At 43.6% G+C, this 26733-nt stretch overlaps 1 protein-coding gene across 7 annotated transcripts in view; it reads right to left on the bottom strand.

The window, feature by feature from the left end:
- Positions 1-26733, bottom strand: part of LOC144504323 (catenin alpha-2) — a 1369240-nt gene that overhangs the window by 1321533 nt on the left and 20974 nt on the right. For all 7 annotated transcript variants that reach the window (XM_078229613.1, XM_078229524.1, XM_078229870.1 and 4 more), the window contains exon 2: positions 10707-10902. In XM_078229613.1, the coding sequence (XP_078085739.1) occupies positions 10707-10902 (196 nt within the window). The remainder of the gene's footprint in view (positions 1-10706; positions 10903-26733) is intronic.

Here is a 26733-nt window from a genome sequence, read left to right as displayed (position 1 = left end):
AAGCTCAACCCAAGCTCTTTTGATTAGGTACTTTACAGCCTCTCAGAACTAACATGGAGTTCAACAATTTTAAATTATAACTATAGATGTGGATGCCGGCAACTCCACGTCACCCCGAGCAGAAACTGATAGCCAAGTTCCGCACACGAGGACGGCCTCAATCGGGATCTTGGGTTCATGTCACACTATCTGTAACCCCCACCATTTGGCCTGGGCTTGCAAAATCTCACCGACTGTCCTGGCTTGAGACAATTCACACCTCTTCAACCTGTGCTTAACCCTCTCTCCACTCGCATTGTCTGTACCTGTAAAGGCTTGATTACCTGTTAAGACTCGCATTCCAACCATTATCTTGCAATTGAATCTGTTTCTATATATGCCCTGTTTGTGAACCCAACACTCCACTCACCTGATGAAGAAGCAGTGCTCCGAAAGCTCGTACTACCAAATAAACCTGTTGGACTTTAACCTGGTGTTGTGAGACTTCTTCCTGAAATCATAACTACTTATCCCTTTTTTTCCAGGGACAGTCTGCAATGATTTGCTTATCCTCCTCCAGATTCAACTTTTGTTTCTTTATTTGGTCTATTACCATGTTGTTAAGGAGATTAAAGGTTACAGGAAAAAGGCTGGAGAATGGGGTTGAGAAACATTTCAGCCACGATTGAATGATGAAGCAGACCTGATGGGACTGACTGTTCAAATTCTGCTCATATATCTTATGGTCTTATCTTCTTTTATCCGGTACCATACTTTTGTCATTTTCTCTCCCTGCCCTTCACCATATCACAGGCCTTCCCTTTTGCTCTCTTCATTCTTCATCTTTTTCGCTGTCTTCCGCACTTACTTAAATCTGTTAATTCTCTAACTCTTTTCTGATTACAGGTTGTTAACTTGTGTTTCTCTCTTCAGAAATGCTGCCAGGCCTGTTGAGTGTTTCCAGCATTTTATCTAAAACGATACAAAGGCAGGTGTCCAAAAACGTTGTCAAAGAGATGGGTTAAAAGGGCACTGAAAGGGGAAAAGTAGAAAAGTGGAGAGATTTAGCAAGAGTACAGTAATGGCCCAGTGTTTGCAGGGAGGTTACATTCCTGTGGAACTTCACAAACAGCAAAATCACAAACAATGAATACTTTTAAATGAGAATCAATTACATACATTCCCACCAGGTGAGGGCAGCATTGGTTTGTGCAGTTGACTGCACAGTAAGTTGTGGCACAGTACCTGTATATGACAATTAGGGGGTATTAGGGAGGGGGATGGTGTGGAGGGGGTGGGGAGGGCGACATAGATTGGAAAATTATTAAAAAGGGCAAGGCCCATTTAAAGAGAAAAGGAATCGCCTCAAAACTGACTGATAGGTAAAGCTCGGCACAACATCGTGGGCCGAAGGGCCTGTTCTGTGCTGTACTGTTCTATGTTCTATGTAACAAAAATCACTGAACATTTCAAAATTGAACAGAACCATTATTGCAGCTCTAAACAAAGGGGCTCAGACATTTCCAGGTTAATATCTACAGACTACAGTTCAGCTGCAACCATTCCAGGCACCGCTTCTCGCTCCTGTTGGAAAAGTGCTTTAAAAAGGAGAGAATTAAATTTCCACAGTCAGGACTAATGGAAGGAATCTGCTTCCAGAGACTTTAACACTATCTCCCCGTTAAAGCACGTTAAGATCTCTGTTCCGTCATGGCTGCCATCTCCTCAGGGTGAGGAGGAGAGAGGGGAAAGGAAAGATAGATAACTGAACAATTACTTGCGATGGGTAAATTCATGTGCAAAGGCATTAGCACAGATAGGCGAATACGCGAAAAAGGAAGTCGCAAAAATTAGGACTTGAGGCTGAAGACACAGACATCAAATAGAAGAGCAAAGGATATCAGAGATGCACACAGACGGCCATAATTCAAGGAATGTAGAGTCCTCTAAGGGTTGAGCTGATGGGAGTCAGCATGTGGAGGGATGCTAGCCATAGGAGTGCAGCCTCATAACATCGGTGATGAGATAGTCAGATGAGATCATTTGCTGCACTTCTGATATGTGAAATGCCGATTCTGAAAAAGCAATGTCTGTCACAAGCGTCACACTTGAAGTTGTACCTTTCCAATGGTGTGGAATGATTTCTCCTGGTGCCTTATTTGCAGGACTGGCATCTGCTTGGAGATTCTGTAACCACATGTCATTGTGGTGGTAAATTCCTGCCTTGAGTTGGTGGTGCCATTTGCATCAATTATCAGGTAGGGTATCCCCACTTATTGTGATTGGTTTTGAGGCTTTTCGTGTCAGTTTTGAATTGGAGCTTCGGGTGCCCTGAAGGTCTCTTGGCATGGGCTACCTCACTGAATAACATATCTTCTTCGCTCAACTCGCACTCAACTCCCTACTCTCGGACACAATGTCATGTTGCATGCACAAACTGATGACTTGAACAAGGTGAATGAATATTATTCTAGCAGATGTAGAGCCATGACAAACATCACAATGCAAACTTTTGACTATATCTCAGTACGTGACAATAAATCAAATCATAGTTGATAATTCTGTTCATGAATGTGTGACAACTTGATGAGATCTTAACTTCAGCTCTTGCAGATTTTTCTTCAACCATTCTGGAAATTTTATTGACTGTTACTTCTATAACCATAGCAGATGGCATGAGATTTACCAACCCTATTAACTTTAGTGATTTAAGTTTGCACTTGTGTGATCAATGTCTGTCACTTCTGAAATCATCTGGGAGTGTAACAATATGTCTTGGGCTGTGTGTAGGACCTGGATTCATACAGCAAGAGGCTTTTAATGTTAAGACCCAAGTGCTCCACAATGCCTAACAGAGAGATGCACTGTTCCTTAAAATTATGCTGAACTATAAGAGAGGTCAGAGTGGGAGTGCGACAGAATTGAAATGGCAAGCATCAGGGAATCCAGGAGTCAGAGACAGAATAGAGCTGTTCAGCAAAGTGAACAAATAATCTGTGTCTGGTTTCCCAAATGTAGAAGAGATTGACTGAGAAGCGAATAGGTTGGAGGAATTGCAATTAAATTGCTATCGCGCACAAAGTATGTTTGTGGCATTTTTAAAAGGGATGACAGTGTGGGAGGAAATTAACAGGCAAATACTGCATCTTCTCTGCCTGCCTGGGAAGGGTGCAGGAGAAAAAGCAGTAACAGTGAGGGAAGAGTGAAGAAGTCATGAAAATGAGTTGTCCTCTCAGTTTAAAAGATGGATAGTGTTGGAGAAGGTGAATGGCAGATGTTGTATGGAGTAATATCCTGCTCCCAATGTTTAAATAAACAAGTTGCCTCTGCTTGAACTTATTAAATCGTTTTTGAATATCACCCATCTTAAAAAGATCATTGGCCCAAGAGAATGGCGAGGTCAAATTACATTTTAATGAAGGAATACAAAGTGTTATAACTGACAATCAACCCCTCTGACGCTGAAAATGAGTTAATCTAACTGCAGCCTGATTCCTTCAGGTATCAATCTTACCGTAGATAAATGCTGATTAAAAATAAAATACATGGACAAGGGGAGATGGTGCCACTGTGGTAATATCACTGGACTAGTAATCCAGAGGCCTAGGTTAATGCTCTGGGGACTCGAGTTAAAAATCTCACCACAATAGCTGCTGGAATTTAAATTCAATTAATGAAATCTGAAATTGAAAGCTAGTTTGATCACGACATCTGAAAAGAAATTCATGATATGCTATATTTCTTGGGTCAATTTCAAAAGGAGATGGGAAAGATGGGTGTAAAGTTTATTTATTAGTCAGAAGTAAGGCTTACATTAACACTGCAATGAAGTTACTGTGAAATTCCCCTAAACATTTAGAATGTAGACATTTTAGAATGGAGCCTGGACATGCAGCAATATTTTATCTTTCAGTGATGGCATTTCATCTCATGATAAGGTAAATGTAAGCACTCAGCACTAATTTTCTTTGATTGACTGTTACTCACCCAAAGTATTCATTATCAACATTAAGCATTTTTCGGTCAAGTAAGGTATGGAACATACTCTACCTGTCCTTTGGACAAATCTTAGAAGAACACCAAGATGGCATTGCTTCCATTTTGTCATATTTCTGGTCTCAGAGCGAGATAGACAACTTTTTGCAAAGTATTGTGTGCAGTTCTGGTCTATTGTGTGCAGTTCTGGTCAATTGTGTGCAGTTCTGGTCACCTCACTATAAGAAGGATGTGGAAGCGCTGGAAAGAGTGCAGAGGAGATTTACCAGGATGCTGCCTGGTTTGGAGGGTAGGTCTTATGAGGAAAGGTTGAGTGAGCTAGGGCTGTTCTCTCTGGAGCGGAGGAGGCTGAGGGGAGACTTAATAGAGGTTTATAAAATGATGAAGGGGATAGATAGAGTGAACGTTCAAAGACTATTTCCTCGGGTGGATGGAGCTATTACAAGGGGGCATAACTATAGGGTTCGTGGTGGGAGATATAGGAAGGATATCAGAGGTAGGTTCTTTACGCAGAGAGTGGTTGGGGTGTGGAATGGACTGCCTGCAGTGATAGTGGAGTCAGACACTTTAGGAACATTTAAGCGGTTATTGGATAGGCACATGGAGCACACCAGGATGATAGGGAGTGGGATAGCTTGATCTTGGTTTCAGATAAAGCTCGACACAACATTGTGGGCCGAAGGGCCTATTCTGTGCTGTACTGTTCTATGTTCTATCCACAGCAGAAACTGAACTGAGACAGCCAAGACAAGAAAATAGCTTGCTTCCAAGTCCATCAATTCCATTCTGATCCCTGTCACTAGACCATAAGCTCCAGGACATCCCTTGCTTAGAATTACTTTCTCTGCAGGTGAAATATATGGGGCGGAATTCTCCCAAAAAATTCTAAATGTCGAATGTGTGCACAAACCTGAGTAATTCACCCTTGTGTTTTCAGTGGGAGTTCAGAGAAGAATCTCCCACACTCTGTGCACTGCAGAGGTCACCAGCGTGAATAATATTAAATTTCAGGGGGCCCCTGGGCATTGGCACTTGGACAGTGCCAGGGCGCACAGGCTGGCACTGCCAGGGTGCCGATGCCCAGGGGACACTTCCTTGTCACCCAACCCTCTGCGGGGCCCAACTGTTCCCTCCTTCACTGCAGCGGGGTTGGACTGCTAGCTACCCGAAAGTGGAGAGCTACTGTAATCCCCACTGGAGTGAAATACCCTGGCAGGGTGGAGGATGCTAGTGGGCACGGCGACTTCAATCCCGGGCCTGCTAATCGTATTTAAATTATATTAAAACGACCGTGTAAATGGTCTTTGCGCCACCCCACCGATTTCTGGCGTGGAGCAGATGTTGGCGGAAATCAGGCACTGGGAGACGCAAGTACAAAGAACAAAGAACAGTACAGTACAGGAAACAGGCCCTTCGGCTCTCCAAGCCTGTGCCGCTCCTTGGTCCAACTAGACCATTCGTTTGTATCCCTCCATTCCCAGACTGCTCATGTGACTATCCAGGTAAGTCTTAAACGATGCCAGTGTATCTGCCTCCACCACCCTACTTGGCAGCGCATTCCAGGCCCTCACTACTCTCTGTGTAAAAAACATCCCTCTGATATCTGAGTTATACCTCGCCCCTCTCACCTTGAGCCTGTGACCCCTCGTGATCGTCACCTCCGACCTGGGAAAAAGCTTCCCACTGTTCACCTTATCTATACCCTTCATAATCTTGTAAACCTCTATTAGGTCTCCCCTCATTCTCCGTCTTTCCAGGGAGAACAAGCCCAGTTTACCCAATCTCTCCTCATAGCTAAGACCCTCCATACCAGGCAACATTCTGGTAAATCTTCTCTGCACTCTCTCTAAAGCCTCCACATCCTTCTGGTAGTGCGGCAACCAGAACTGGACGCAGTACTCCAAATGTGGCCTAACCAGCGTTCTATACAGCTGCAACATCAGACTCCAGCTTTTATACTCAATACCCCGTCCTATAAAGGCAAGCATACCATATGCCTTCTTCACCCCCTTCTCCACCTGTGCTGCCACCTTCAAGGATTTGTGGACTTGCACACCTAGGTCCCTCTGTGTTTCTATACTCTTGATGGCTCTGCCATTTATTGTATAACTCCCCCCTACATTAGTTCTTCCAAAATGCATCACTTCACATTTATCCGGATTAAATTCCATCTGCCATTTCTCCGCCCAATTTTCCAGCCTATCTATATCCTGCTGTATTGTCTGACATTGTTCATCGCTATCCGCAAGTCCAGCCATCTTCATGTCATCCGCAAACTTGCTGATAACACCAGTTACACCTTCTTCCAAATCATTTATATATATCACAAATAGCAGAGGTCCCAGTACAGAGCCCTGCGGAACACCACTGGTCATAGACCTCCAGCTGGAAAAAGACCCTTCGACTGCTACCCTCTGTCTCCTGTGGCCAAGCCAGTTTTCTACCCACCTCTCCTTGTATCCCATGAGCCTTAACCTTCTTAACCAACCTGCCATGAGGGACTTTGTCAAATGCCTTACTGAAATCCATATAGACGACATCCACGGCCCTTCCTTCTTCAACCGTTTTTGTCACTTCCTCAAAAAACTCTACCAAATTTGTAAGGCACGACCTCCCTCTTACAAAACCATGCTGTCTGTCACTAATGACATTGTTCCGTTCTAAATGCGCATACATCCTGTCTCTAAGAATCCTCTCCAACAACTTCCCTACCACGGACGTCAAGCTCACCGACCTATAATTACCCGGGTTATCCCTGCTACCCTTCTTAAGTGGGGCGCAAACGCTCGCACGAACCCCACGACTTGGCCAACGTGACAATCTCCTGGCCCGCTGCGCTAATGGGAGAATCATGGCCATGGCCTCCGAATATCTTTTTGCTACTCTCGAAGGCCAGCAACTCAGCGTGTGGGGAAGGAGAATAAAGTGAATGTAGCATATAATTTTGTACATCAAAGTAGCAATACTCTACTGATTCATTAATTTGTTGCAGTTCAGTCCAAGATTATTTTAGCCCCATGCAATTACTAGCTGCTGGATTAGGAGAGGACCAACTAGCTGCAGGTTTACAGTTGCACATTTTTCTTGAGTTGCATTCTGGGCATTCTGATTTAAAAACATGCAGTCATAAAAATGATGCAAATCAGAACTCTATTCTTATTCTTGAAACTTATTTTCCACAATCATCAATCATGCTTATTGATCAAGCATTACAATTCAACCAAATTTAACACCTTTTCAAGCAGACAACTAATGCACTGACTCAATATTCATAATTTAACCTTCTTCACACTGATTTATAATGAACCTTACTGAACTGAAATGGTACATACCAACAGGATGGAAGCCAAGTACACTTTTGTCACAAGCACCAGGAACTTAAAAATACGCATGTCCTGTTCAGTCTGTCCATGTTAATGCTTATTCTCTGAATGAGATGCAGTCCTCGTTCCACATGTTCATTTTTTCCTTTCCTGGAAGTTTTATTTTGCCAAGTTTAACTCCATACAGCAAAACCATGTTAGAAATGTCGAAAACCCACAGCACAAAACTTTCTTCCTCACTAACAACCACATGACCAAATTTTGTATCATCTGCAAAAGTTTTGAGCATGACCCCTGCATTTCAAATCTAAATGATTGATGTATGCTGTGAAAAGCAATGTTGAGTTAGAAGGTTTTTCTGCCTTCCCTGGTAAAACCAAGAAAATTCTTGTTCCATTTTTTCACCATCCTACAAGTCCCACTATAATTAAATTAAAGAGAAGACTGAAATTATAAACAATTGCTTGAAAGTACACAAATATCATATCAGTCTGATTCAACATGAGCACATATGGAAATTAGCACAAGTAAAATGGCAAGATGAAATAATTTGACACGTTTGATCCAGGAAAATAACATTCAATAAACATTCTGAAATGTGTCTTCATAAATCTTTCGAACACAAATAGAAGACTTGGCTTGTCTTTAAAAATGTTCACAACATAAGTAATCAGCAATAAAATTACCTTGGGGTGATTTTGAGCCTGTGTTAGCAGTGCGCGGGATCACCGACACGGGTGCAAAATCTGGCAAGCATCAGAAAACATGAATTTTGCCAGTGAGATCATGATTTCTGATTTTCAATCCCCTTTGCTGGCGGAGTAACGTGACAAATACAGTGGATGCCTGAGAACCTCATTTTAACACACATGTATGTCATTAGCAAGTTCACTCCGGGACTTCCCTCCTCACTGAATATTCAGCGGGCACCAGTGTGATATCACGCCAGCACCATATGCAACAGCTTTATAAGAACGTGAATCTGGTGACCTCACCTCCATCAGAGAGGAGCACTCAGGTCACCCTCGTCTTCTTGGTGCCAGTCGCAGAGGGAGCAACTGAGAGGACACAGGAAGCCAGATAGGTTCAACTCAGGGCTGGGATGTTGGGGGGGGTTCAGCATTGTCATCTCAGGGAGAGAGGTCGCCTGCGAGCCTTAACTTTCCTTCATGTCGGGCGCTGGCATGCAGGCAGTGCATCCTGTGTCTTCCTTGCTGGGATTATGTGGATACTGCTGCTGAGGGGACTGCCCTTCCAGAGTGGGAGCTAAAAAGTGGATGGGCGGAGATGAATACAGAGAAGGACAGTACTGGGGGCAACTGTACAGCCCTTGGGTGGGGTTCTGAAAGGGGCCGGGCTGAAAGGACAGAAAAGAGGTGCATCCCCACCTCAGGAGGCCTGAAGACCCTCTCACTGAGAAGAGGATGACTGCTCTGAGATTTTAACCCTATACTCAGGCAGCTGTGTGAGGACAAATGAGATAGGCTGCAAGGAGATTCAAGGCCCAGTCACTGGTTATGGAGTTCTATCAGGGATTGAGGTCAGGGTGGCAGGCTGTCACAGATGGATGGCTTGTGTAATCTGCACTCCTTCTGAGCTGGGGAATGAGGGTGCCCTCTAAGGCTGAGGGTGACATGCTATTGCAGTCTTTGCGCAAGTAAGTTGTGCCTCGCTTGCCACAACAGCTCCCTGATCAGCTTCCTGAACCTTCCTTGATGAGTCAATTGTGCCACTTAAACAATACATGAGTGTGCCACTGATTGGAGACCAGTTCTTAACCCTTTGGAAGCGTTTCCCTGGGCACCACAAGGATTGAGGGGCCTTATTGACTACTTTAATCACATTTTAGTTTGATGTTTTAAAATTGTGAGTTTTGTTGTTAAAGGCAGTTCTCCTTTCATGCCCTGCTCCTTTTAGTTTGATCTCCCTCAATTAATTTGATTTAACTTCATCAGTTTTTCAGGAAAAACGTTGGAAGCATTCCCCCAAGCATCGAACTTCAAAGCTCAAACTAATATCTACATTAGAGAAATCAAACTAATGTGGACCCCAATGAAAGGCGAAATGGTGATGCCTTTCATCACCCACCCTTCTCAAGGCTATGTCGGGGCCATGATTGAGGACCCCGTGAGGTAACAACACTGGTCCATTGCATGCACTCAACTGCCCTAGTATCCAACGCTGGGGGGTGGGAGGCCATTGATTGGGGGTGATGCTCCAGGTGCAGGGTGTCATTGGGCTGTTTTCGTTGGAGCAGAGAAGACTGAGGGGTGATCTGATCAAGGTGTACAAGATTATGAGAGACATGGACAGAGTGGATAAGGAGCCGTTTTTCCCTTTATTTGAAGGATCAGTCAGGAGGGAACATAGGTTCAAGGTGAGGGGCAGGAGGTTTAGGGGGAATGCAAGGAAAAACATTTTTACCCAGAGAGTGGTGATGGTTTGGAATGCGCTGCCTGGGAGGGTGGTGGAGGCGGGTTGCCTCACATCCTTTAAAAAGTATCTGGATGAGCACTAGGCACATCGTAATATTCAGAGCTATGGCCCAATTGCTGGCAGATGGGATTAGGTGAGAATTCAGGTATTTCTAATGTGTCAATGTGGACTCAATGGGCCGAAGGGCCTCTTCTGCATTGTATGATTCCATGATTTTGATGGCTAGAAGGATGACTCCTTGGGGACAGAGGGACAACCTCGAGGAGGTGGCTGATTATGACAGTGTGCAGGCCAGAAACATCTGCTCAGACTCGCTATAACAAGATTCATGCATTAACACACATGCTGTCATCAACACTGAAAAAATATGGGAAGATTCCACCCTTTATCTCTAAAATAATATTGCAGCAAGTATATCCCACAATAATTTAACTAATTGCAATGAGAAGTATGTTTCAGTTAAAAAAGAATTACAATAGTCCATAATGAATAATGTCACAGAGGTTGAGTTATTTAGCCTCTGGCTATGAAAGATAACAATCTTTCATAGCATATTTAATTAGCACAGTTTGCATTTTTGATACCTGATCGGAGTTAGAATGGCAGCAGTGATGCTAGAGTTGGCTTCCTGTTCATCAATTAAGGGTGAAACAATCCAATCACTATCCGCTGACCCTTTATGCAAAATGTTCATGGGAATGTCCATTGAGGCCAGGATTCCCAACCCCCATCACCTCCCCAACACCCCCAACCACGCAAATAGCCGGTCTCCCTCAGGGATTAAAATATAGTTCAGCAAGTATCATATGCCTTTAATGGGGGAAAAAAGAAGAGAAAAGACATGTTCCCCCTCTAAAAAACTGCACAGTATGAGCATTTAGGAGTAAGATGAACATCATGAACTCTCGATTGCATTTCAAATCCCAACATTCAGAGTTTTGCACAGGTATGCTTAAACCAAATAATACTCACCTTGCTTGCGTACATCTTCCACAGCCACAAGCAGCTCATCCTTCAGATCCTGACTCTCTTTTGCAATCTGGTCCCCCTTCTCTAAAAAGTTCTGCGTTGCCTGTTCGACAGAAGCAGCCAATACATGTGCTTTCTTGGATCGACCTTTCTTTTTACTTGATGGGCCCTTGCTACTTGTATTCACAAGGGTAGTTACCTAAAGATAACAAAACCAAATTAAATGCAGAACCATTTGTTTCTTCATTACTGATTGTGCACTCCCACAGAAATGCAAAACCCGACCTCTTAGCAAAATCTATGTATTCTATCATACTTTTACGACAAAACACGTCAAGCAGCATTTCTTCCTGTTTACAACTAAACACAAGACAGAGAACTTAGTGTTTCAAAAATTCAAGCCTAATGAGAAGGTTAATGCACTAATTTGTAACGTCATTCTGAATCGACCACAATAGTTCTGACAACACATGTCCACAGTTAGTACGTGGGATTTCCAACTCTGCCATGAGAGACCTTGTCAAAGGCCTTACTGAAGTCCATGTCGACAACATCTACTGCCCTGCCCTCATCAATCATCTTCGTCACTTTCTCGAAAAACTGGATCAAGTTACTGAGACATGACCTCCCCTTCACAAAACCACGTTGCCTCTCGCTAATACATCCATTTATTTCCAAATCACCCAAGCTATTTATATTCATTTATAGCATCACAATATCCTCATCACAACATGCCCTATCACCTATCTTCATGTCATTGGCAAATTTGAAAACTTTACATTCTGTGTCTTCCTCCAGGTTATTAATGTAAATAGTGTGCAATTGCGACGAGGAACTGATCCCTGCAGTACTCCACTAGTTACATCTTTCCACTCTGAAGAGGACCCATTTCTTCTAACTCTCTTTTTTTCTATGTGAAGCCAGTTTCCAAAACACTTCCATCAATTGCATGAGTTTTTACTTCATGTACCAGCCTCTTATGTCGTTCTTGGTCAAATGCCTTTTGGAAATCTAAATACACTACAACTACAGGTTCCCCTCCACCTACTCTCCTGTTACATCCTCAAAGAACTTGAGCCAATTTGTCAAACATGATTTACCTTTCATAAAACCTTTCATAAAAGGCGACATGTCCACCTTTCGCCCCTTGAGTTTCATACAAAAAATCCAATCGCAAGGGATAAAGTAAGTTCAACCATGTTATTTGAAATCAGCCCATCTGTTATCTTAGGAGTATTTGCAATATTTTCCATGGTGAAGACTGATGTAAAAACTTTATTTTGCATATCCACCTCGTTCAGTCGAGATTGCACATTTAACTTAGCCACCCGCTTCCTTTCATATATCCATGAAAACTCTTACTGTCTGTTTTTATGCTGCATGCAACATTGCATTTTCAGCCAATGCAATATTATTCACAAAAGCTTTGCCTTTCAAATCATTTTGTAAATTGAAGAAACATCTCAATTTAAAAAAAATCTATAACATGACATTAATAAGTAAAGGCATCAAGCAGAATTATTCAGGTGGCACAGAATTATTAGGATGGACACGGTGGCAGAGTGATTAGCACCACTGCCTCACAGCATCGGGGGCACCGGTTCAATTCCGGCTTTGAGTAGCTGCGTGGAGTTTGCACATCTTCCCCATATCTGCATGCGTTTCCTCCGGGTGCTCCAGTTTCCTACTACAGTCAAAAGATGTGCGGGTTAGATGGATTAGCTATGCTATATGCATGGGCTTATGGGGGTAGGGCGAAGGGGGAGCCTGGATGGGATATTCTTTCGGAGAGTTGGTGCAGACTTGATAGGCCAAACTCCTGCTGCATTATAGAGATTCTAGATGTTAAATACATTTTTGAGCATATCTTTGCAGTCTGTTATTCCACTTAAAATTTAGTTCATTAATTTTAGAATTAAACCTGGATGACCAGTGTAGTTCAGGAAATCTATGGACCAGTGTTTGCACCCTGACCCACAGTGAGAAGCTTGAGGTTCCACTCTAGAGTCATAGAGGTTTACAGCAAGGAAACAGGCCCTTCAGCCCAACTTGTCCTAGCTACCCAGTTTTTAACCACTAAGCTAGTCCCAATTGCCCACATTTGGCCCATATACCTCTATACTCATCTTACCCATGTAACTGTCTAAATGCTCTTTAAAAGACAAAATTGTACCCGCCTCTACTACTGCCTCTGGCAGTTCATTCCAGACACTCCCCACCCTGTGTGTGAAAAAATTGCCCCTCTGGACCCTTTTGTATCTCTCCCCTCTCACCTTAAATCTATGCCCTCTAGTTTTAGACTTCCCTACCTTTGGGAAAAGATGTTGGCGATCTACCTTATCTCAAGAGTCAAGGGACTTGAGAATATAATCTAGGCTGATTTTCTTGTGTAGTACTGAGGTTTTCTTGTGTAGTACAGTATCCTGACCAAGATCTATCGCTCAATGAACATCATCAAAATAAATCATTTGGCAAGTATCCATATTGCTGTTTGTTGTAACATGCACCACACAAATTGGCTCCATATACAAGAATGACTATCCTTCAAGAATACTGTATTACTGTAAAGCACTTTGATATGTTCCAAAGTCAGGAAAGCAGCCTCTTTAAATGCCCATGCTTTCTTTCTTTACTTCTGTGAACAGGTTCAAAAAAATCCTGCTGCAATGTCTATTGAAATACAGGAGTTTTAGCATAAGAAGCCATTAAATTCTTGGCTGAACCAAACTTCCCCCGAGAGGCTGATTTTACAGGGGAATGGGGCGAGGCTGATTTAAATATTCATAATGTCATTTAAATCTCTTTAGCAAGCCCGTGACGCTCACTTATGTTTCCAAATTTGCCGGTGGAGGTCCACACCAGAAGGATCCCAGCAATTGTGACCTGAGGTGGTGGCCTCACTGATGGGACCAGAGACCATTGAGGGCCCCTGGGTGGTCAGAGCCAAGAGGGGAGGTGGAGGGAGGGGGCAGCAGCGCCAGTCTGGCATACTATCAGTGGGCATCAGGCAGTGCAAACTCTGCATCATGGTGTGGGGGCTGGTGTGGGGCCAGTATTCAAATGCCCTTAATTTTGGGAGGGGGGGGAATTGCCCCCATAGTATTTCAAGGTCAGTCGCCTTCTTCAAATATTTTCTTCCACAGAGTGAGCATCGCCCAAGTAGAAATTCAGGATCTGTTGACCTTGGCTTCTGCTTTGTTTGTTCAGCATTAAGAAAATGCAAATGCATTTACATTTTTCCTCACTGAAGGCAAATCAATATCTAAAGCTCGATCACGATTTCTCTTTCAAAAAGAGAACAAAGCAGAAGTGGACAGCAGTGTGCCACCCTCAAGTCAGTAAAAGCGGACTCAAACAATTGTACAGTTTTTTCCTGCTTCACCTATTATTCCAGTAAAAAAAAGTGCAACATTTGTTGAAAACATCTTTGTTACTTTCAATTGTTGAGTTTTAAAGACAGCAATTAAGTTCAGAATGTAGAAATGCAAAGAACTAAACTCTGAAGTTCAGGCATTTTTCTCTCAGACAATTGGAAAGCAAAGGTTACCACCACTATAACAACGGTGCAGCAAGTCACACTTTGGGCAAAATTACCCCTCCCCAGTAATGAGTTCAGGGGCGGAGAGACATTTAATCGAATGGGAGGGTATGGGAGAGGGACTCCCTCCACTTGCCCGCTGGATGCTAATTGAGGACCTTGCGTGAACAATTTATGCCCGCTTAAGGGCCTCATCCAGCTGCCACTGGTATTCAGCCAGCAGCAGGTGGGAAAGACATTAGACATTAGGGGACCTGGCATCGAGAAAAGGGTGCAGAAGCAGGGGAGGACCATTGAGAGCTATCCCCTCACCGTTACCTCCAACCCACCCCCTCTTACCTGTGGTCTTGGTCCCTTGTCAATCCTAGGCCTTTGGTGGGTGCATTTCTAGCAGGAACCACTACTCCCAGTTTCACTGACAGGCAATGGAGCCTGTGATTGCCTTTCAGCCACCAGCAGATGCACTTCCCTCCCTGGGGTCCTAAATTACCAAAGAAGGCCCGACGCTAACCTGGCGGGTTCTTAATACTGATGAGCATTCCCCAAAGGATGCAACAGAATACTCCAGCCAGTCGATGAGACCCCTGTCACCCACATTAAATTGCACTGTTCATGCAAGAGAGAGTTCAGATTAACTAAGGTATGCAATAAATAACATTCATAGCATCTGCAGAATGAAAACAGTAGAATTCAATGCTTAAATCAGTCTTAGAATCGACATTGGGAAATAATTTGTTTAAAGATAATTTAGTTTACATCACCCTTTATACAAACTACAACACTTGGCCCTAAATTGCTTGCTCATAGGAAGTCAAGATTCACAATTTTAAGACTATTAATCGTTGGGAAACATTTGTGCAAACTGAAGCTCAGGAAAATTATCACAAGTCTGTAAAGGAAAGTTTTTTCAGCTAAAATAAATCTGCCCCTCCAAGTAAAGATAAGGCAACAGCAAAACACTCATTACCTATATAGATCTTTGCAATGCTGCCTTTGGAAGTGCTAGTCAGTAAGGTTAGATCACGTGGGATCCATGGAGAACTAGCCAGTTGGATACAAAATTGGCTTGCCAGTAGGAGACAGAGGGTGGTGGTAGAGGGTTATTTTCCAGACTGGCGCAGTCTGTGACCAGCAGTGTGTCGCAGGAATCGGTGCTGGGTCCACATTGTTTGTAATTTATATAAACAATTTGGATGAGAATATAGAAGACATGTTTGTGGATGACCCCAAAATTGGTGGTGTCGTGAAACGTGGAGAAGGTTATCGAAGACTTCAATGTGATCCAGATCAACCTCGGCCTTTTGGCTAAGATCAAGTGTAGTATCGACATGCTATGCTTGGTTGAAGTCATTAGGTTACATTTTAGGTTCATTTGAAGCAATTTTTAAAAACGGCATCTCGGCCTTTTGGCTAAGATGCAAATGAGATCAAGCCTTGGAGGAGGAGCTATGCCTATTCTAATCAGCTTGGATCATGTAGCTCAAGCCCAAGACAGGCAGTGAGAGCCCTGTCTTGTCAGCTTGGATTGGGAATGTCTCAACTTGTTGAGACTCTGAATTGGACTTGATCTGATTCAATTGGAATAAAAATACAAAACAAAACTGGGCCAGTGGGCCAAGGAGTAGCAGATGGAGTTTAATGCAGATAAATGTGAGGTGTTGCATTTTGGTAAGACAAACCAGGGCAGGACTTACACTGCAATGGTAGGGTCCTGGAGTGTGTTGTTGAACAGAGCGACCTAGGGGTGTAGGCAAATAGTTCCTTGAAAGTGGTGTCAAAGGTAGACAGGGTGGCAAAGACATGTGGTACACTTGCCTTCATCAGTCAGAGCACTGAGTACACGAGTTGGGACAATATCTTGCAACTGTACAAGACATTGGTAAGGCCACATTTGGAATACTGTTTATAATTCTGGTCACCCTGCTATAGGAAGGATGTTATTAAACTGGAAAGGGTGAAAAAAAGGTTTACAAGGATGTTACCGCAACTGGAAGGTTTGAATTATGAGAGGCTGGGGCTTTTTTCCCTGGAGCGTAGGAAGATGAGGGGTGACCTTATAGAGGTTTTTAAATCATGAGGGGTATAGATGAGGTGAATGGTCAAGGTCTTTTCCCCAGCGTAGGGGTGCCCAAAACTAGAGAGGATAGGTTTAAGATGAGAGGGGGAAGATTTAAAAGGGACACGAGAGGCAACTTATTCACACAGAGGGTGGTGCATATATGGAATGAGCTGCCAGAGAAGGTGGTAGAGGCGGGTACAATTACAACAAAACATTTGGACAGGTACATGGATAGGAAAGGTTTAGAGGGATATGGGCCAAACTCAGGCAAGTGGGATGAATTCAATTTAGGAAACCTGGTCGACATGAATGAGTTGGGCTGAAGAATCATAGAATCCCTACACTGCAGAAGGAGACCATTCAGCCCATCGAGCCTGCACCAACAACAATCCCACCCAAGCCCTAGCCCCATAACCCCACATATTTACCCAGCTAATCTCCCTGACAATAAGGGGCAATTTACCACACCCTAGCCTGCACATCTTGGGGTGTGGGAGCAAACCAGAGCACCCAATGGAACCCACACAGACATGAGGGGAATGTGCAAACTCCACACAGACAGTGACCCGAAGCCAGAATTGAACCCGGATATCCTGACGCTGTGGGGCAGGAGTGACCATTATGCCACCGTGCCGCCCCAAAGGACCTGTTTCTGTGCTGTAAATCTCTCTGACTCTTTATCCGCTTACTACTTGAATGTAGGTGTCCTAACAACAGTTTTAATTATCCTAGGTCCAATACTGTACATTGCAACATGTGCACAGAAAGCTCTTTGGTTCTGTACAAGATTATGAATAATGAGTATGGTAGTGGAATTAGTTCTGGATTATTCCAAGAGTCGGACATAATTATGGGCCACCACAGTGGTCAGAATTGTGTTTCATAGCAGATTTGTTTCAGGGACCCAGGTTCGATCCTGATCCTGGGTGACTGCCTGTGTGGAGTTTACACATTCTCACCATATCTGCATGGGTCTCCTCCAGGTGCTTCAGTTTCCTCCCACAGTCCAAAGATGTTTAAAAAAGGAAGGAGACAAAAGGCGGGTAACTATAGGCCGGTCAGCTTAACGTCTGTAGTAGGGAAAATGCTGGAATCCATTATTAAAGAGGAGATAGCAGGGCATCTGGATAGAAATGGTTCGATCAATCAGACGCAGCATGGATTCATGAGGGGAAAGTCGTGCTTGACGAACATGTTGGATTTTTATGAAGATGTGACTAGGGCGGTTGATGGAGGAGAACCGGTGGATGCGGTGTTTTTGGATTTCCAAAAGGCGTTTGATAAGGTGCCCCATAAAAGGCTGCTGAAAAAGATTAGGGCACACGGAGTTGGGGGTAGTGTGTTAAAGTGGATTGGGGACTGGCTATCCGACAGGAAGCAAAGAGTCGGAATAAATGGGTGTTTTTCCGGTTGGAGGAAGGTAACTAGTGGCGTGCCGCAGGGATCGGTACTCGGGCCGCAACTGTTTACCATTTATATAGATGATCTGGAGGAGGGGACGGAGTGTAGGGTAACGAAGTTTGCAGACGACACAAAGATAAGTGGAAAAGTGAATCGTGTGGAGGACGGAGAAGATCTGCAGAGAGATTTGGACAGGCTGAGTGAGTGGGCGAGGATATGGCAAATGGAGTATAACGTTGAGAAATGCGAGGTTATACACTTTGGAGGAAATAATAACAAATGGGATTACTATCTCAATGGAAACAAATTAAAACATGCTACCGTGCAAAGGGACCTGGGGGTCCTTGTGCATGAGACGCAAAAGCCCAGTCTGCAGGTACAACAGGTGATCAAGAAGGCAAATGGGATGTTGGCCTATATTGCGAGGGGGATAGAATATCAAAGCAGGGATGTCTTGATGCACCTGTACAGGGCATTGGTGAGGCCGCAGCTGGAATACTGTGTGCAGTATTGGTCCCCTTATATGAGGAAGGATATATTGGCATTGGAGGGAGTGCAGAGAAGGTTCACCAGGTTGATACCGGAGATGAGGGGTTTGGATTATGAGGAGAGGCTGAGGAGATTGGGTTTGTACTCGTTGGAGTTTAGAAGGATGAGGGGGGATCTTATGGAGACTTATAAGATAATGCGGGGGCTGGATAGGGTGGAGGCGGAGAGATTCTTTCCACTTAGTAAGGAAGTTAAAACTAGAGGACACAGCCTCAAAATAAAGGGGGGTCGGTTTAAGACAGAGTTGAGGAGGAACTTCTTCTCCCAGAGGGTGGTGAATCTCTGGAATTCTCTGCCCACTGAGGTGGTGGAGGCTACCTCGCTGAATATGTTTAAAGCGCGGATGGATGGATTCCTGATCGGTAAGGGAATTAAGGGTTATGGGGATCAGGCGGGTAAGTGGTACTGATCCACGTCAGATCAGCCATGATCTTATTGAATGGCGGGGCAGGCTCGAGGGGCTAGATGGCCTACTCCTGCTCCTATTTCTTATGTTCTTATGCAGGTTAGACTGATTAGCCCCACTAAACAGCCCCTTAAAAGTCCAAAGATGTGTAGGTAGGGGAATTACTTGGGTAAATATGTGAGGTTATGGGGATAGGGCTTGGATAAGATGCTATCGCAGAGTCTGTGCAGACTTGATGGGACATATGGCCCATGTGAGATTCTATGATGCAACAATTGACCAAACAGCCTACTTCTGTGCCATAAATTTCATTTCTGCTGAACCAATTATTTGTCAGTCACTTTATAGGCAACATTGAGCTTGTTAGGCAAACCTCTCTGGTGATCATTTGAAGCAGAAGTTGAATAACTGTTGCCAAAAAAGTGGACATGCATCCTCATCCCTCATTCATGTACATATTTCCACCCTTACAAATTGAAATTGAAATCCATTTTATAGGGAATATTTGTTAACTATATTCAAAGCAGCTGTAGTGTAACACTTAACTTTTTCAATTCATTAGCTTCTCAGTTTCAATTTAAGTTTACATGACACTGGCCTTCCATGGCATTTAGTTGCAACGCAATGCTGACAACTGTTAGAATCACATTAACTAAAAGAAACCGTGTAATGAAATAATGAATCATAAATTCTCACAGACAACCTTCTTTTAGGATCATTATGTGGTGCAGATTTCTAACCTTCGCTGCCAGGCAACATCAGGCCATCATTTACTACTTTCAGTCTGCAGCTGCTATGCTTCAGTCAGTTAGATAGCTCCCAATTCTAACAATAAAATCATAATAATCCCAGTGTTTCAATCTGTAATTATTGAGAGAAAACACATTATAATATTCATATTTAAAATATGAATAGAAAGCTGTTTCAACAAGTAACAGAATTGTTGTATTAAATCTGGTTTATAGACATTGTGCATAATTTTACTTTGTTTATCATAGAATCATACAGTGCAGAAGAGGCCCTTCAGCCTATCGTGTCTGCACCGACACATTAGAAACACCTGAACTCTCACCGAATCCCATCTGCCAGCACATGGCTCATAGCCCTGAATGTTATGACGTACCAAGTGCTGATCCAGATACTTTTTAAAGGATGTGAGGCAACCCACCTCTACCACCCTCCTAATCAGCACATTGCAGTCCATCACTACCCCCTGGGTAAAAAAGATTTTCCTCACATCCCCCCTAAACCTCCTGCCCCTCACCTTGAACCTGTGCCCCCTCGTGACTGATCCTTCAAATAAGTGGAGCAGCTTCTCCTTATCCACTCTGTCCATGTCACTCATAATCTTGTACACCTCGATCAGGTCATCCCTCGGTCTTCACTGCTCCAAAGAAAACAACCCAAACTCTCTTCATAACTAAATATTCCATCCCAGGCAGCATCCTGGTGAATCTCCCGTGCAATTATATCCTTCCGATAATGTGGCGATTAGAATTTCACACAGTACTCTAGTTGTGGCCTCACCGAAGGCCGGTATAGCTCCAACATGACTTCCGAGCTTTTGTAATCTTTCATAGAATCATCAAATCTACAGCATAGAGACAGGCCCTTCAGCCCAAACTGGTCCATGCCAACCAAAATGCCCATCTAAGTGAACCCCATTTGCCTACATTTGGCCCCTCTCTAAATCTTTCCTGTCCATGTATCTGTCCAAATGCCTTTTAAATGTTGTCAATGTCCCTGCCTCAACCACTTCCTCCGGCAGCTCATTCCACATACGTATCACCCTCTGTGTAAATTGCCCCTCAGGTTCCCATTAATTCTTTCCCTTCTGAACTTAAACCTATGCCCTCTAGTTCCCGATTCCCCAACCCTGGGAAAAAGACTGAGTGCATTCAATCTATCCATGCCTCTGATGATCTTATACACTTCTATAAGATCACCCCTCAGTCTCCTACGCTCCAAAGAAAAAAGTCCTAACCTGTCCAATCTCTCCCTATAACTCAGTCCCTTGAGTCCTAGCAACATCCTTGTAAATCTTCTCCAGTTTAATAACATCTTTCCTATAGCAAGGCAACCAAAACTGAACACAGTACTCCAGGTGCAGCCTCACCAACCTCCTGTACAATTGCAACATAACTTCCCAACTCCTATACTCAATGCCCCGACTGATAAAGGCCAGCATGCCAAAAGCCTTCTTCACTGCCCTATCTACATGTGACACCACCTTTCGAGAACCATGCACCCGAACTCCAAGGTCCTACCGTTCACCGTGAAAGTCCTACCTTGATTTGACTTTCACACTTACCTGTATTGAACTCCATTTGTCATTTCTCAGCCCACTTCTCCAGCTGATCAAGAACCTGATGCAATTTTTGATAACCTTCCTCACTGTCTACAATATCACCTGTTTTAGTGTCATCTGCAGACTTACTGATCATGCCTTGTACATTCTCATCCAAATCGTTGATATAGCTAACAAACATAGGAAATAGGACTGATCCCTGAGGCACAACAGTAATAACAGGCCTCCAGTCTGACAAGCATCATTCCACCATTACCCTCTATTTCCTACCATCAAGCCAATTGTATATCCGATTTGCCAGCTCTCCCTGGATTCCAGAGCAGCCTACCATGTGGAACTTTATCAAAGGCCTTACTGAAGTCCATATAGACTATGTCTACCTCCCTACCCTCATCAACCTTCCTGGTCAGTTCAAAGAACTCAAACAAATTTGTAAGGCATGATCTCCCATGCACAAAGCCATGCTGACCACTCTGAATCAAACCCTGTCTTTCCAAATGCCTGTATATCATATCCCTCAGAATCCTCTCCAGTAACTTACCCACCAGAATTTAGGCTTACTGGTCTATAATTCCCAGGTTTGTTTTTGCAGCCCTTCTTAAATAAGGGCACAATATTTGCTACCCTCTAGTCTTCTGGTACCTCACCCATGGCTAACGATGATGCAAATATCTCAGCCAGGGCTTCCACAATTTCTTCTCTAGCCTCAAGCAGTGTTTTTGGATATACCTGGTCAGGGCTAGGAGATTTATTCACCTTCATACATTTTAATACATTCATTACCTCCTCTACTGTAATGCAAACTGTCCCCAATATATCGCTACTAACTTTCCCAGGTTCCCAAGTCTTCATGTCTTTCTTAAACACAGAAGAAATATTCATTGAGAACCTTGGCCATCTCCTGTGGTTCCAAACATGTGTTCACTTTGGTCCTTGAGGAGTCCTATTCACTCTCTAGTTATTCTTTTTCCTTTAAAATACCAAAAGAATCCCTTTGGATTCGCCTTAATCCTCTCAGCCAAAGCTACTTCATGCCCTCCTAATTTTCTTCTCAAGTATAATCCTGTATCTTTTGTACACCTCCAGGGAATCCCTTGATTTCAGCTGCTTGTACCTGAGCAATGAACCTTCTTTTTCCTGGCCAGAACCTCAATATGTTTTGTCAGGTTCCCTACACCTTCCAGTCTTGCCTTTCACCTGAACAGGAACATATAGACCCTGAACTCAGTTCTTTAAAAGTATTTCACTTTTAAAGGCCTCCCACTTGCTGGAGATCCCTTTGCCCGCAAACAAGCTACTCCAATCGACCCTTGCAAACTCCTGTCTAATTCCATCAAATTTTGCCTTTCACCAATTTAGAACTTGCGCCTGTGGACCAGTGTTGTCCCTTTCCATAACAATTTTAAAATGAATAGAACTATGGTCACTGGTCCCAAAGTGGTCCTCCATCATCATCTCAGTCACTTGTCCTGCCTGATTTCCCAAGGGTAGGTCAAGTTTTGCCCTTTCCCAAGTAGGACTCTCCACATACTGCCTGGGGAAACTTTCCTGAACACACTTAACAACGTCCACCCCATCAATGCCTTTAACACTATGGCAGACCCAGTCTATGTTAGGAAATTAAAATCCCCTACTATGACAACCCTATTACTCCTGCAAACCTCCCCAATCCCCTTGCATATTTTTTCTTCAAATCCCCGTTGATTATTTGGGGGCCTATTGAACAACCTCAATAAGGTCACCATCCCTTCTTATTTCTTAGTTGCACCCACAAAGCCTCACTGGATGATCCCTTGGTTATTTCAACTCTACCTACTGCCGTGATGTTCCCCTTAATCAAAAATATAACTCCCCCACCTCTATGCCTCAATTGATAAAGGCAAGGTGTCCCATATACCTTTTTTACCACCTTACTAACATGCCCTTCCACCTCAGACATCTGTAGACAAACACGCCAAGGTCCTTTTGTTCCACAGAACTTCCTGGTGCCCTACCATTCATTGAGTACTTCCTTGTCAAATTAATCCTTCCAAAGTGTTTCACCTTAGTTTTCAGGGTTAAATTCCATCTGACACTTACCTGCCAATTTGACCATTGCGTCTATATCTTCTTGTACCCCCATCCACTTGCCTGGATGTGTGCAGCTCTAACAACACTCTAGAAGCTTGACACCATCCAGGATAAAGCAGCCCACTTGATTGGCACCACATCTACAAACATTCAATCCCTCCACCACGGATGCTCAGTAGCAGCCGTGTGTACTATCTACCCGATGCACTGCAGAAATTCACCAAAGATCCTTAGACAGCACCTTTCAAATCCACAAACACTTCCATCTAGAAGGATAAGGGCAGCAGATACATGGGAACACCACCACCTGCAAGTTCCCCTTCAAGCCATTCACCATCCTGACTTGGAAATATATCACCATTCCTTCGCAGTTGCTGGGTCAAAATCCTGGAATTCCCTCCCGAACGGAATTGTGGGTGAACCCACAGCGCGTGGACTGCAGCGATTCAAGAAGGCAGCTTACCACCACCTTCTCAAGGGCAACTAGGGATGGGCAATAAATGTTGGCCAGCCAGAGACGCCCATGCCCCACAAATGAATAAATAACACTCCACCTTACTGTTAACCACCTGGCCAATCTTTGTGTCATTCACAAACTTGCTAATCCTACCTCCCACATAGTCATCAATGTCCTTTATATCAATGACGAATAATAGGGGGCCCAACACAGATCCGTGGACACAGACTTCCAGTCATTAACACAGCTTTCTGTTGTTACCTACAACTGAGCCAATTTTGAATCCACTTTATCAAATTACCTTGTATCCTATGTGAATTTACCTTCTTTACAAGTCTCTCATGTAGGACCTTGTCAAAAGCTTTGCTGAAATCCATACAAACTACATTGACTGCACTACCCTCATCTACACACCTAGTCACCTCCTCAAAAAATTGAATCAAATTTGTTAGGCATGACCTCCCTCTGTCGAAGCCATGCTGACTATCCCTTATCAATTTTTGCCTCTCTAGGTGATGATAGATGCTTTCCTTCAGAAGTTTCTCTAATAGTTTCCCTAGCACTGACGTGAGACTAACATCTGTAGTTCCCTGGCTTATCTCTACAACCCTTCTTAAATAGTGGAACCACATTAGCTGTTCTCCAGTCATCTGGCCCCTCCCCCATGGCCAGAGAAGAATTGAAAATTTGGGTCAGAGCCCCTGCAGTCTCCTCTTTTGCCTCCCACAGCAGCCTAGGGCACAATTCAGCTGGACCTGGAGATTTATCCACTTTTAAGGCTGCAAACACCTCCAATAGCTTGTCTTTCTTTCTGTCAATTTGCTCAGGACCCTCTCAGTTTCTCTCCCCACCCCCCCCCCCCCCCGAATTCCATACAATTGTCCTCATTCTCTTGGGTGAAGACAGATGTGAAGTATTTCTTCAACACTCTACCAATGTCCTCTGGCTCCATCCACAGATTGCACCCTTAGTCCCTAATGGGCTCTTCTCTTTCCCTGGTTATCTTCTTCCCATTGATATATGTGGAATATTTTAGGATTTTCCCTAATTTTACCAGCCAGAGCTTTCTCATATCCCCTCCTTGCTTTCCTAATTGCTTTCTTAAGCTCCACTCTGCCTCACTATACCTCACTGATGCTTCCACTGATTTGCTCTCCTTCTACTTCTTAAAAGCCTTTTGTTTCCTTCTCATTGTATCCTGAATATCTCTGGTCATCCATGGTTCTTTGGGCTTGTTATTCCTACTTATCACCTTCGAGGGAACATGTTTAATATTAAAATATATTCAAAACAGAACTTCCATTTCACAAAGACCTTACTGAAAATGTATTAAACACAGGCAATTGCACATCATGCAACAATTAATAGTCAATTAAAGGACAACAGTTGTGACACTTGCAGTATTTGTTCCGAGTGGCAATATCAGTAAAGCTTCAGCCAATGTTTCCACCTGCAGGGAGAACTAGAAACCATAGTTTGAGAATAAGGAGTCACCTATTTAACACAGAGGAGAAAGAATTTCTTAGAAATTACAAGAAGTAGGCATTCGGCTCTTCGAGTCTGCTCCACCACTCAACGTGATCACGAGTGATCCTCTATCTTAATGCTATAGACCAGCACTCTCCCCATACCACTCTACACCCTTAGAGTCCAGAAATCTATCATGGTTGGCCTTCATAGACTTCTATGGCAGAGAATTTCATAGGTTCACCACCCACTAGTGAAGAAATTTCTCCTCTTCCCAGTCCTCAATGGCCTACTCCATATCCTGAAACTATGACTCCTTGTTCTAGACCCTCAGCCAGAGGAAATGACATTGCTGCATCCAGTCTGTCCGCCCGCTCAGAATTTTATATGTTCCAATTAAATCTCCTCGAACTTTAAATTCCAGTGAATACAGGCTCAGTTGGTCCAATGTCTCCTTCCCCAACAGTCTTTGCATCTTATAATCATGAATCTTTAGAATTCTCCATCCCAGAGTGCCGTGGAGTCAAAATCACTGAATTTTATTGGAGATTGAGATAGAAAGATTTTTGAATGAGTAGAGTACTAGGTCTGAGGCCTGACTACTTGGTCCATGAGTTTTTGTAAGGGGGCTGGGCCCCGAGCAATCCAAATGACAAGGCGTTGAATTGGTAAACACTCTCAAGAACTGAGAAAGCAATTTTTTCTTTTGTAAACTCGGAGGGATCTGTCAGTATACTTTTGATGTGGCGATGCCGGCGTTGGACTGGGGTAAACACAGTAAGAAGTTTAACAACACCAGGTTAAAGTCCAACAGATTTATTTGGTAGCAAAAGCCACAAGCTTTCGGAGCCTCAAGCTCCGTCTTCAGGTGAGTGAGTGAAGACTCACCTGAAGGAGCTTAAGGCTCCGAAAGCTTGTGGCTTTTGCTACCAGATAAACCTGTTGGACTTTAACCTGGTGTTGTCAAACTTCTTACTGAGTATACCTTTGGTCAGATCTATGGTGGTAAGGCTGGTTGTATGGATGGACATGCAGCAAATTAAATTTAAATGGAAAAAAGCAAAATGACGCATTTGATGAGGCACAATATAAACTAAAGGGTGCTATTCTGAAGCAGATGCAGAAGTAAAGCAATCCGAGACATCTTTGCACAAATCACTGAAGGTGGCAGGGTAGGTTGAAAAAGTAACAAGGCACATAGGATAGTGTATAGTATTGGTGACCCTATTTATGGACCGATGTAAATACATTGGAAGCAGTTCAGAGATGGATTACCAGACCCATACACAGAATGGGCGAGTTGTCTTATGAGGAAAGATTGGACAGGCCATGTTTGCATCCGCTGTAGTTTAAAAAGATAAGAGGAGACTTAATCAAAACATACAAGATCCTGTGGGATCTTGGCAGGGTGGATGTGGGGAGAATGTTTCCTCTTGTGGGAGAATCTAGAACTTGCAGTCATTGTTTAAAAATAAAGGGTTGCCTATTTAAAATGTTATTTTTTTTCTCTGAGGGTCGTGAGGCTTCGGAATTCTGCTTCCACAACTTTTTCAGGAAGAGTGTCTGAATATTTTAAGGCAGAGGTGGATTGATTCTTGGTAAGCAAGGGGGTGATAGGTTATAGGGAGTGGGCGGAGTGCAGATTTGAAGTTACGATCAGATCAGCCATGATCTTAGGGAATGGCTGAGCAGGCTCAAGGGGCTGAATAGCCTACTACTGCTCCTTATTCATATCCAAGATTTTCATGGAATACAAAAATCCAAAAGCAAGGAAG

This window comes from Mustelus asterias, chromosome 1 (genome assembly GCF_964213995.1).
Source record: "Mustelus asterias chromosome 1, sMusAst1.hap1.1, whole genome shotgun sequence".
Taxonomy (NCBI): Eukaryota; Metazoa; Chordata; class Chondrichthyes; order Carcharhiniformes; family Triakidae; genus Mustelus; species Mustelus asterias.
Note: the sequence above shows the minus strand (reverse complement) of the source record. Positions and strands in the feature narration are given on the sequence as shown.